At 39.7% G+C, this 13,447-nt stretch overlaps 1 protein-coding gene across 1 annotated transcript in view; it reads right to left on the reverse strand.

The window, feature by feature from the left end:
* MSH4 (mutS homolog 4) overlaps nt 1-13,447 on the reverse strand; it is an 84,495-nt gene that overhangs the window by 43,475 nt on the left and 27,573 nt on the right. Inside the window, exons 7-8 of the mRNA XM_070078240.2 lie at nt 10,388-10,560; nt 8,106-8,173 (exon numbers count right to left, since the gene is read on the reverse strand). Of these exons, the coding sequence (XP_069934341.2) occupies nt 8,106-8,173; nt 10,388-10,560 (241 nt within the window). The remainder of the gene's footprint in view (nt 1-8,105; nt 8,174-10,387; nt 10,561-13,447) is intronic.

Below are 13,447 nucleotides of genomic sequence, written 5' to 3' on the forward strand. Positions count from 1 at the left end.
GACATAGATAACAACTGCACCAGCATCTGTCTGTGTGCCCAGCGCCAACCAACAAGAGACATCAGAGTTTGGCTGGGAGGAATGACAGGAGGCTAGATGCCCATATAGGAGTGTGAAGTGTCCCCAGCCTCCTCCCAGTGTTTCAAAGGCTCTGGGACTGAGGCTGCCTGGGTGGAGTACCTATAGGCAGCCAGCCCTGGGAGCATCTTCGCCTTGCTGAAGATGAGACGGACTGGCAGGGCAGAGTGGGTCCTTGGTACCACATGACTGGGAGTCCAGTGTGCTAGGACTGTGGGAACTTTGGCTGTGTGGGAGGGCATAGGGTGTGACTAGGTCTCTGGGCAGTCACTGTGGACAGCTCCACACACTAAGGGCTCCCTTATTGTCTGGGGTAGGTCACTGTTGCAGGATCCTTTCTCATACTGAGGACTGCATGGATCCTTTGTGTGGTTCTTGTGGCAGCATGGATGAATATTACACCCAAAGGGGCCAGCACCTAGGCATTGCTCATGATGGAGGAGAGGAGCCGAGTGTGAGATTATGCCAACAGAACTGATCAAACTTTCCCCTCTGAAAACAAAGAGATCTACCATGCCCAAATTGGGTGTCACTTGGATACTCCCCTAACCCTGGAGTACTGAATAGAGCTCCACGGCCACACCCAGCACACACCTCTAGGTATTCACTAAAAGAGCAGACATTCCACTAAGCCACAGAGACACAGTCCAAACACAAAAGCCATCAGAGGAAAAAAAAAAAAAAAAAGAACTCCACAAATGCCTAAAATAAACACAGCAATTCAAAAAGCAAGAATAAGGAAGACAACATGATGCCTCCAAAGGAACACAATAATACTAGCACTTCAATACTAGAATGTGAAGATGCAGGGATTGATGAAATGCCAGAAATGGAATTCAAAAAATTAATCATAGGATTACTCAGAAGTAATCAGAAGCAAAGCCATGAACTAGAGAAATCCATACATGACATGAATAAAAATTTTTCCAATGAACTTGAGATTTTAAAGAGAAATCTTAGAAATGAAGAATTCAAAAAAAAAAAAACAAGTAAAAGATGTAGTGAAAAAGAATCAGTGAGGCAGAAGAAAGAATATCTGAGTTAGAAGACAAATCTCTGGAAATTTATAGACCAGAAAAAAAAAAGAAGAAATTATAAAACTAAAAAACAGTCTTGGAGATTTATGGTATACTACCAAATGACCCAACATATGGGTCTTAGGAGTTCCTGAAGGTCTGGAAAGAGAGAATGGATTAGAAAGCCTTTTTAGTGAAATAATTACAGAAAACTTCCCAGTTTGGAGAAAGAAAGGTACATCCAAGTACAGGGAGCACACAGAACTCATAAAAGACATGATCAGAAAAGATTTTAACCACAACACATTGTAGGCAAACTTTTCATAGTAAAACATAAAGGAAAGATTCTAAAATGTGCACGATAGAAATGTCAGATTACTTTCAGAGGATCTCTAACTAAACTCACACTGGACTTCTCATCAGAAACCCTACAGGCCAGGAGAGAATGGTAAGATATATTCCAAGTCCAGAGAAATAAAAACCTATTAACCCAGAATACTGTAACCTGAAAAGCTCTCATTCATGAATAAAGGTAAAATAAAAACTTTTACAACAAACAGAAATTGAAAGAATTTGTTACTACTCACAGCCTTACAAAAAATGCTTAAGGATGTGCTACACAGAGAAACATGGTCATCACTATGAAAGAATGTGAAGGCAAAAAAATCTCCCAGTAAAAGCACAAAGGAAACCCAAAGTAAACAATAGGAATATTTATGGAAAAATGTCCAGGCCAAGTTGTTACTTATCAATAGTCACCCTGAATGTAAATGGCCTCAACTCTCCAGTTAAAAGATAGACTGGCTGAATGGATTAAAAAACAAGATCCATGTATTTGCTGCTTATGAGAAACTAGCCAACAAGCATACCTGAAGACTGAAGGTGGAAGCACAGAAAATGATACTCCATGCTAACAGAAAAAGCTGGTGTAGCCATCCCAATATCAGACAAAATAGACTTTAACACAAAAACTGTTAAAAGAGACAAAGAAAGGCACTGTGCAATGGATAAGGGATCAATTCAACAGGAAAATGTGACTATAATAAATGTACATGTACCCTATTACAGGATATCTGGCTCGTTAAAAGAAATGTTAATGGATCTAAAGTGAGACATAGACTACAACACAACAGTAATGGGGGACTTCAATACCCCACTTTCAGCAATGGACAGATCAACCAGACAGAAAATCATCAAGGAAACAACAGTTAATCAACATTATAGGAGCTGGCGCCATGGCGCTGGTTAATCCTCTGCCTGCAGCCGGACATCCCATATGGGCGCTGGTTCTAGTCCCGGCTGCCCCTCTTCCATTTCACTCTCCGCTGTGGCCTGGGAAAGCAAAAGAAGATGGCCCATGTCCTTGGGCTCCTACACCCACATGAGAGACCAGGAGGAAGCATCTGGCTCCTGGCTTTGGATCGGCACAGCTCCGGCCATTGCGGCCACTTGGGGAGTGAACCAACGGAAAGAAGACATTTCTCTCTGTATCTCCCTCTCACTTTCTGTAACTCTACCTCTCAAATAAATAAATAAAATCTTTAAAAAAAATCAACATTATACACCAAATGGACCTAACGGATTCATAGGGAAATACAAGAGACCCGAAATAGCTATAGCAATCTTATACAACAAAAACAAAGCCAGAGGCATCACAGTACCAGATTTTAAGACATACTACAAGGCAGCTATGGTCAAAACAGCCTGGTACAGGCACAAAAAAGAGACTTGTAGTCCAACAGAATATAATAAAAAAATCCAGAAATCAATCCACGCATCTAAAACCAACTTACTTTTTACAAAGTAGCTAAAATCAATTGCAGGAGTAAAGACAGTCTCTTCAACAAATGGTGCTGGGAGAACGGGATCTCTGCGTGCAGACGTATGAAACTAGACCCCTACCTTACAATTTAAACAAAATCCACTCAAAATGGATCAAACATATAAATCTATAATCTAATACCATCAAATCATTAGAGAATGTTGGGGAAACTCTGCAAGACATTGGCATAGGCAAGATGTTCTTGGAAAACACCCCAGAGACACAGGCAATCAAAGCCAAAATAGACAAATGGAATTACATCAAGCTGAAAGGCTTCGGCACTGTAAAAGAAACACTCAGCAAAGAGAAGAGGCAACAGACAGAATGGGATAAAATATTTGCAAACTATGCAACTGGTAAAGCCTTAATATCCAGAATCTATAAAGAGCTTAAGAAATTCAACAACAAAACAAGCAGTCAAGAAATGGGCTAAGGTCTCAGACAGACACTTTTCAAAGAAATTCAAATGAGACCGGCGCCGCGGCTCAACAGGCTAATCCTCCACCTAGCGGTGCTGGCACACCGGGTTCTAGTCCCAGTCAGGACACCAGATTCTGTCCCGGTCGCCCCTCTTCCAGGCCAGCTCTCTGCTATGGTCCGGGAGCGCAGTGGAGGATGGCCCAAGTGCTTGGGCCCTGCACCCGCACGGGAGACCAGGAGAAGCACCTGGCTCCTGCTTTCGGATCAGCGCAGTGCGCCAGCCGCAGCGCGCCGGCTGCGGTGGCCATGGAGGGTGAACCAATGGCAAAGGAAGACCTTTCTCTCTGTCTCTCTCTCTCTCTCACTGTCCACTCTGCCTGTAAAAAAAAAAAAAAAAAAGAAAAAGAAAAGAAATTCAAATGACCAACAGACATTTGAGAAAACTCCAGGATCACCAGCCCTTAGGGAAATGCAAATCAAAACCACAATGAGGTTTCATCTCACCCCAGTTAGAATGGTTCTCATACAGAAGTCAACAAACAACAAAGGCTGTTAAGGATGTGGGGAAAACAGTACCCTAACCCACTGTTGGTGGGAATGTAAACTGGTGCAGCCACTGCGGAAGACAGTATGCAGATACCTCAGAAATCTGAACTAGACCTACCATATGATTCAGGGAGCCCACTCCTGGGAACTGACCCAAACCAAAAGAAATCAGCAGATGAAAGAGTTATCTGTACCCCATGTTTACTGCAGCACAATTCACAAAAGCTAAGATATGGAATCAATCCGGATGTCCATCAACTACTGACTGGATAAAGAAATCATGGAATATATATGAGGCCGATGCTGTGGCGTAGCAGGTAATGCCACCACCTGCAGTGCCAGCTTCCCATATAGGCGCCAGTTCGAGACCCAGCTGCTCCACTTCCAATCCAGCTCTCTGCTATGGCCTGGGAAAGCAGTAGAAGATGACCCAAGTCCTTGGGCCACTGCACACATGTGGGAGACCCGGAAGAAGCTCCTGGCTCCTGGTTTCAGATCGGCGCAGCTCTGGCCATTGCGGCCAACTGGGGAGTAAACCAGTGGAACAAAGACCTTTCTCTCTTTCTCTGTCTCTCCTTCTCTCTTTGACTTTCAAATAAATAAATAAATCTTTTTTAAAAAAAAACAGAATATCTACATGATGGAGTACTAATTATCTATAAAAAAAAGAAAAGAAATCCTGTCTTTTGCAACAAAATGGACACTACTGGAAAGCATTATACTTAGTGAAAAAAGCTAGTCCCAAAAAGACAGATACCATATGTTTTCTCTGATCTCAGGTAACTAATAGAGTACCTAAAATATAATGTATTATAGTGAAATGGACATTTTGAGATTTGATGATTATTTACAGTCCTTGTTACTTCTGTTGAGGAATAGTGTTTTTTTTTTTCTCATATTATTTATTGAACTACTTACTTAGTGTAGGGTTAACTTTACAACCATTAAGTAAACTGAAAGTAGATCTTTGTAAAATTTAAGAGTGGGAATGGAAAGGGAGCAGTAAAAAAGGTTGGCACATGGACAGGAGGAAGGGTTGGGTGGGAAGAATCATTATGTTCCTAAATCTGTACATATGAAATACATGAAACTTCTATAACATAAATAAAATTTTTTAAAAAAGGAAAATTTGTACAAATATACCATGCCAACACTAATCAAAAGAAAGCTGGAGTGGCTACATTAATATTACACAGAGTAAATTTCAGAGCAAAAAAAAATACTATTAGCAATAGAGAGGGTCAATTCATCAAAAGGCACAGTAGTATTAAAATTTTTATGTACTTAATAAGACCTTCAAAATACATTAGATAATAACTAATAGCATTTCATGGGAAAATAGGCAAATTTGCAATTATATTGACACCTTTCCCAATAATTGATAGAATAGACCCCCCCAAAAAAAGCCCCAAAGTACACAGTAGTCTTGAAAAACACTATAAATAATCTCAAACTGCAGAGGAACAGAACAGCATGATATTTTTAGAACTTTATCTGTGTATATCTATGAACTAGATTTAATTTGTTCTCTGTACTAACAGTGCATTAGCATAAAAAAGGAATTTTTTTTAAAGACAACAGCAGCAAAATACACATTATTTTCAAGTTCACATAGAACATTTACTAGGATAACCTATTCTGGGCCATTAAAACAAATGTCCACAAAATTAAAAGGATATGTGTGATGTTCTCAGACCACTTGGAAGTTGAAATTAATAATAAACAGAAAGATATATGGAAAGTTTCCAAATACTGGAATCAAAATAATATGCTTCTAAATAATCAAAGAAAAACTAAAAAGAAAATCAGAAAGCATTTTGAACTTTTTTGAATTAAAAAGAAAACAAAACATATCAAAAATTGTGGAATACCAACAATTTCTCTGAGAGAAATTTATAGTACAAAATTCACATATTACAAAAGGAAAAAGGTCTTAAATTGATGACCTCAGCTTCTACCTTCCCTACATAGAAAAAGAAGAGAATACTAAACACAGAAAAGCAGAAAAAATGAAACAGAAGTGATAAAACCAGCAATCAATGAAATAAAAGAATATTCCTTGAGAATATCAATAAAACTATTAACCTCTAAAGAGATTTATTAAGAAAAAAAGAGAAAGTATAAATAAGTTAGCTGGCATTGTGGCACAGTAGATCAAACTGCCGCCTGTGATACCAGTGTCCTACAAGGGCACCAGTTCAAGTCTCAGCTGATCTTCTTCCAAAGTAGCTCCCTGCTAAGCAGAAGATGGTCTGAGTACTTAGATCCTTCCCGTCCACATGGGAGACCTAGATGGAATTCCAGGCTCCTAGCTTCAGCCTGGCCCAATCCCAGCCTGTGTGACCATTTGGAGTAAACAAGTAGATCGAAGATTCTCTCTCTCTTTATATAATACACACACACACACACACACACACACACACACACACACAACTTTGCCTTTCAAGTAAATTTTAAAAAACAGTTACCAATATCAGGAATGAATCCCTATAAATTTTACAGGCATAAAAAGGAAAATAAGGAAGATATTAAGAGCAATATTATGCCAAGAAATATGAAAAGTTGAGTAGAATGAATAATTATTTGAATGACACAAATTACCAGTGTTCACTAAAGAAAAACAGATGACCTGACTTATCCATATCTATAGCACCATGTCTACCTAAGAAGTTTAATAATGAAAAACTTGCCTACAAAGAAAAGTCTGCCTTCTAGTGGCTTCATTTGTGAATTTTACCAAACTTTTAAGGAAAAAACAATAAGAACTGTAAACAAACTATCAGAAAATTTGGGTCTGGTGTTGTGGCACAGTAAGTTAAGCTACTGTCTGCAATGCAAGAATCCCATACGGACACCAGTTCAACTTCCAGCTATTGCACTTCCAATCCAGCTCCCTGCTAATGTGCCTGGGAAAGCAGCAAAAGATGGCCAAGTGCATGGGCTCCTGCCACCCACGTGGGAGATTTGGATGGAGTTGCAGGCTCCTGGCTTCACTCTGGCCCATCCCTAGCCATTGTGGCCATTTGGAGAGAGAACCAGTAGATGGAAGACATCTCTCTCTGTGTTTCTTCCTCTCTTTCAGATATGCAAATAAATATTTTTTAAAAGGAAAGAAAAGAAAATTGACGAAGGGAATAACAACTTTATAAGTGTACATATAAGAATTTTCAGAAATGATATTACAGTTGTAGAGGCTAAGCTTATTTAAAGACTATTCAACTTAATGATCACATAATGATCACTTTTAAAAAAATAATTATTTATTTGAAAGGCTGAGTTACAGAGGTAGAGGCAGAGAGACAGAGAAGTCTTCCTTCTCCTGGTTCACTCCCCAGATGGCCGCAACAGCAGGAACTGGGCTTGTCTAAAGTCAGGAGTCAGGAGCTTCTTCTAGTTCTCCCATGTGGATGCATGTGGGTGCAGGGCTCCAAGGACTTGGGTCCTTTTCTACTGCTTTCCCAGGCCATAGCAGAGAGCTGGACAGAAAGTGGAGCAGCTGGGACTCAAACCAGCCCCAATATGGGATTCCGGGATGGCGGCTTTAGCGGTTACGCCACAGTGCTGGCCCCAATGATCGCTTTTAAGAACAATCTAAACTCTTTGGACCCAAAGTTGCTTATTAGGCACTTTTTAAAAAATTACACGTAACTAAGTATTTGAGTAGTAGAACTATGCCAGTTCCTTAACTATCTAAGAAACTTTTTATTTTATTCTAACATATAAGAAAATACTTCCTTTTTTTTAAAGATTTATTTTATTTATTTGAAAGACAGAGTTACGGAGGAGGTAGAGACAGAGAGAGAGGTCTTCCATCCATTAGTTCACTCCCCAGATGGCCACAACGGCCAGAGCTGTGCCGATCCAGAGCCAGGAGCCAGAAGCCAGGAACTTCCTCCAGTTCTCCCACAGGGGTGCAGGGGCCCAAGGACTTGGACCATCTTCCTCCACTGCTCTCCCAGGTCACAGCAGAGAGCTGGATCAGAAGAGGACAGCCGGGACTAGAACTGGTGCCCACATGGGATGCCCATGCCTCAGGCCAGGGCTTCAACCCACTATGTCACAGCATCGGCCCCAAATATTTCCTTATAAAAATATAAAAATTCTCTACACATCAATAATACTAATCTCAAACATTTAGAGATTTTGCAATTTTTACATAATATTAAGATAAATTATAACACAGAATATATAATAATGTAAACATAATGTATATGTAAACATACCGTGTCTTGCTTTGGAATTTGTACTAAAACAGAAAGAAGCTGCTCTGTATCGAGAAATCTTGAAATAACTGAAACAAACAACAAATGTGAGCATTTAAACTTCATAGTACAGTGAATATCACAGAAGCAAAGAAACAAAGCAAAACGAAAGATATTCAGTAGTATCAAGTGAGTTGTAATCCAAATGCAAGAACTAATACTTTACCATTACATTAACAACAAGCCTGTTAGTGATTGTGTTAGGCTATGTTTCAAGGACTCATGTGCAAATGACAGACTGTGTCTCTAGGAGAAACTAATAAAGAGAAAGACAAGTAAAGGGAAAAGACTAAGCAGAGGATAATTTCAGGCAACACTTGTTGAAGGAAACTTGAACTGATCCTGAAGAGGAATTCTGGGGTTTAAATTATACTTTAGTTTTTGCCATATAAATATGACAGCTGGGCTTTCATATTCTCACACCATTAATTTAAGATCACCAGGCACTTTTATACTCCGTGCTTGAGAGTCAGGACTCCAATAGCCTTAAGGCATGCGGATCCGGCTGAAAAGCCCATGAGAGTATTTCAGGCATGGAAAGCCAAGACACTCTGGCAAAAAAAAAAAAACAAAAAAAAAAAAACAAAAAAAAAACACCTAAATGAAAGATCTCTGCGAGTGAGATCCCAGTGGAAAGAATGGGGCCATCAAAGGAGAAGGAACCTGTCTCTGAAGGGAGGAGAGAACTTCCACTCTGACTACGACCTTGTCTAAATATGATCAGAGTCAGTGAACTCAAAAGGCTTCCATAGCCTTGGCAGCTCATGACAAGAGCCTAGGATGATTACTGATGCCATAAACAAGAGTGTCAATTTGTTAAGTCAATAACAAGAGTCACTGTGCACTTACTCCTCATGTAGGATCTCTGTCCTTAATGTGCTGTACATTGAGATTTAATGCTATAACTAGTACTCAAACAGTATTTTTCACTTTGTGTTTCTATGTGGGTGCAAACTGTTGAAATCTTTACTTAATGTATGCTAAACTGATCTTCTGTATATAAAGAGAATCGAGAATGAATCTTAAAAAAAAAAAAGAAAAGAAAATGAATCTTGATGTGAATGGAAGGGGAGAGGGAGTGGGAGAGAGGAGGGTTGCAGGTGGGAGGGAAGTTATGGGAGGGGGAAGCCATTGTAATCCATAAGCTGTACTTTGGAAATTTATATTCATTAAATAAAAGTTTAAAAAAAAAAGATACTCTTTTACAAGGTTCAACATGGTCCAACTGATACCTTAATTTTAGCTTCTAACTTCCAGAACTGTGAATTCTGTTTTAAAAATTGTTCTTTTAAACCACTGTATATGTGGTACTTTTTACAGCAGTCCCAGGAAACTAATACACTCCATCTATTGATAATTACCTAGTCTGGACAAATCTTTTTTCCTTTGAGGATTACTCTGGAGAAAAAGAATTACAACCTGTCTAAAAAATAAATAAATAAAACCCCACAGAAATAAAGGAACAATATCCAGAATCCATAAAACCAAAACATAAAATATACCTCTGAAATTATTTCCTTCAGGATCCAAAAAATTTTCTAGAAAATAATTAACATGTTGGAACATAAGAATTTATATCTTTATTACCCAACTTTCAGAAACATGGAAAAAATTAACCTAATTATATTTTTAAAATAATTTGTATTAGGACAGGCTTTGTGGTTCAACAGGTTAAGCCACCACCTGGGACATACAGATCAGATTACTGGTTTGAGTTTCACCTACTCTACTTTTAATCTAGTTCCCTGCTAATATACCTAAGAAGTAACCTATTCCTGCCACCCACACTGGAGATCTGGATAGATTTCCTGGCTCCTAGCTTCAGGCTGGCCCAACCCCCAACTCTTGTGGAAGTGAACCAGCAGATGAAAGATTGATATTTTTTCTGTCAGTCTGCCTTTCACATAAATAATCTCAAAAAATTCATATTTGTTATACAGATATTTTAAGTGTTGTCTTCAATAAATCATACTCCTTACATAATGTTTTCTTTAGCCATTTTATATTTGTCATGAATCCCTTGCTATGTAATATTAATATATCCACCAATGCTTTAAGAAAATGTGTATTATATATGTATATATATATAATGTTTACATATGAGGGTAATATAACAAAATGTTAAAAACTGATACATTTTTGTATGCTCATTGAACTCTTTATACTTTTTTGTATTTAACTATTTTATAATAAAAATACAAAAAATACTTTATACTTATAAAATTCAGATGATATTAATTTACCTGATTGAAGTCCAAAAAAGAGTTCCTCATCTTGAAGTAGCTCTTGAACACAATCTAATCTCATATTAATGGTTTCAATATCAACTAGAGGTTCTAAGATATTAGAACGAAGTCTTCTACTCCCTCCAGGAGTCTTAGTATAATTCAGAACACCAAAGAGAGTGTGATTATTCCTTTGAAAGCACAAATTTGGAAATTTCATTAAGTATACAAAGGAAAATCCAAGAAAATGGCATTTTAACTTTGTAATTGAACAATCCTATAACTACAGTAGTTATTCTCAAACTTTATTATGCATGCAAGTTATATGGGGATTCTAATTCAATAGGTCTGAGATCAGGGCTTAGAATCCACATCCTGAACTAGCTCATAAGTACATATGTCAGTCAATGCACCACACTTTGGTTAACAAATAATGACAGTATCACCTTGTCCTTAATGACTTTTTTCCATAATATATATTTATAATATTGAGACTCATATAAAGTTTTCTGGTCCATGAAATTCCATAAATAACATAACCTTCACGGAGAAGGGACTCTTACATTGATAAAAATGAGTGTTTAACATAATCACCCTGCTCTAATTTATGAAGTTAGAGAAAATTACAAGAGAATTTCATAATGTCTAAGTGATTATTATGAAGAAATGAGATATTATAAAGAATAAATATCATTGGGCTATTTATTAGAAAATTACAATTCACATGAAAAAGCTAGTACAGGGCAGGCATTTGGTACAGCCACTAAGATGCCTCTCTTATCATAATGCATTGGATTCAAGTCTTGGCTCCATTTCAATTCTAGCTTACTGCTAATGCACACTCTAGGAGGCAGCACATAATAGGTCAATTAATTGGGTCCCTGCCACCAACGTGAGACAGTCAGACTCAATTCCCAGCTTTTGGCATTGGACTGGCTCAGTACCACCTTTTGCAGGTATTTGGGAGTAAACCAGTAGATGGAAGCTTTCTATTTCTCTGTCTCTGCCTCTGCCTCTCTCTCTCTCTCCTTCTCTCTGCCTTTCAAATACATAAAAAGTAAATAAATTTAGAAGAATTTTAAAGCCAATTTATTTTAATATTCAACATTTATTGAGCAGTTATGGTATTCAAAACCCTGTGCTAAGCACTAAACATACAAGACAGGCATGATTTCTATCTTCATGGTCCTTACATTCTAGTGACTGATTAGTAACAATCTGTATCAGTTTACTTGCCATAAATGGGGACAAGACAAAGAGTAGAGAGAGAGACAGACAAAAAGCCTATACATGTAAAGAAAGAAAATATTTCAGGAACAGAAACTGCTAAATAAAAATAATAGGAGTATGTAGAGAATGACCAGGAGGTTTACTTTAGTTAGGCTGATTGATAAAAATCTGTGTACTTGACAGTTGTGTAGAGACCTAAATGATAAAAAAAAAAAAAGCAGTAATGCAAAGGTGAAATTGAGATAGAAATCTAAATATTATAGAGTAGCTTTTAAGGGGAAATTTATCAGATCTGATTTCTGAATTAAAAGGATCACTCTGACTGCTATGCTAAACAAAGGGGGAAAAAAGGCATAGATACATGTTGGGTGGTCATTACAGTAGTCTAGGTTAAAGAGGACAGAGGTTTAGGTTACTGTGATAATTTGGAAATGGATAAACGTAATCAAGAATTGGTATTCTCTGAAGATTGAGTAAAGAGCATTTGCTGTTGGACTACATCTGGGGTGTGAGAAGAGAGGAAATAAGAATGACTCAGGCCTGGTGCTGTGGAGTAGCAGGTAAAGCTGCCACCAGCAGTGCCGGCATCCCATATAGGTGCAGGTTCGAGTCCCAGCTGCTCTACTTCTAATTCAGCTCTCTGCTATGGCCTGGAAAAGCAGAAGATGGCCCAAGTCCTTGGGCCCCTGCACCTATGTGGGAGACCTGGAAGAAGCTCCTGGCTTCAGGTCGGCCCAGCTCTGGTACTGTGGCCATCTGTGGAGTGAACCAGTGGATGGAAGACCTCTTTCTCTCTCTCTGCCTCTCTGAAATTCTGGCCTTCAGATAGATAGATAGACAGATAGTAGATAGATAAGGAAAAGAGGAGAGGAGAGGGGAGAGGAAAGGGGAGGGGAGGGGAGGGGAGGGGAGAGGGCAGAGGGGAGGGGAAGAGGGGAGGGGAGGGGGGAGGGGAAGAAGGGAGGAGAGGGGGGAGGGGGAGGGAAGAGGGGAGGGGAGAGGGGGGAGAGAGGAGGGAAAGAGGGGAGGGGAGGGGAGGGGGGAGAGGGGAGGGAAAGAGGGGAGGGGAGGGGGCAGAGGGGAGGGAAAGAGGGGAGGGGAAGGGGCAGAGGGGAGGGAAGAGGGGAGGGGGAGGGGGAGAGGGGGAGAGGGGGCAGAGGGGAGGGAAGAGGAGAGGGGAGAGGGGGAAGAGGGGAGAGGGGGGAGAGGGGAGGGAAAGAGGGAAGGGGAGGGGGAGGAGGGGAGGGGAGAGGGCAGAGGGGAGGGGGAGGGGATGGGGAGAGGAGGAGAGAGAGGAGAGGAGAGGAGAGGAGAGGAGAGGGGAGGGGAGGGGAGGGGAGGGGAGAGAAGAAGAGAAAAGAGAGAACTCTTGGGGCCCGCATTGTGGTGCAGTAGATTAAGCACAGGTTCAAGTCCTAACTGCTCTCCTCCCAATCTACCTTCCTGCTAACGCACCTGGGAAAGCAGAAGATGGCACAAGTACTTGGGATCCTGTCACTCACTTATATAGGAGATTGTTTGAAATCCAGGCTCCTGGCTGCAGTCTGGACCGTCCTGGCCATTTTGGTCATTTGAGCAGTGAAACAGTGGATGGAAGATCTCTTTCCCTGTATCTCCCTCTCTAAGTTTTATGTAACAGATATTGGGTGTACTAATTTAAAGAAATTTGTAGGGAATTACTCAGATCTACCAGCTGAGGGTTTCTCATCACATGCACAGTTTTTATTTTTTGAGAATTTGGATTCTGTAGGAACAAAAAAAAATTGGGGAGCACACATAAACCTGTCATTTACTATAGAAATCAATGAGTGTAACACTACATTGTCACAAGAGGACACTTGCCACTCA

Source organism: Oryctolagus cuniculus, chromosome 7, assembly GCF_051225735.1.
Source record: "Oryctolagus cuniculus isolate XC-2025 breed Fujian yellow rabbit chromosome 7, ASM5122573v1, whole genome shotgun sequence".
NCBI classification, from domain to species: domain Eukaryota; kingdom Metazoa; phylum Chordata; class Mammalia; order Lagomorpha; family Leporidae; genus Oryctolagus; species Oryctolagus cuniculus.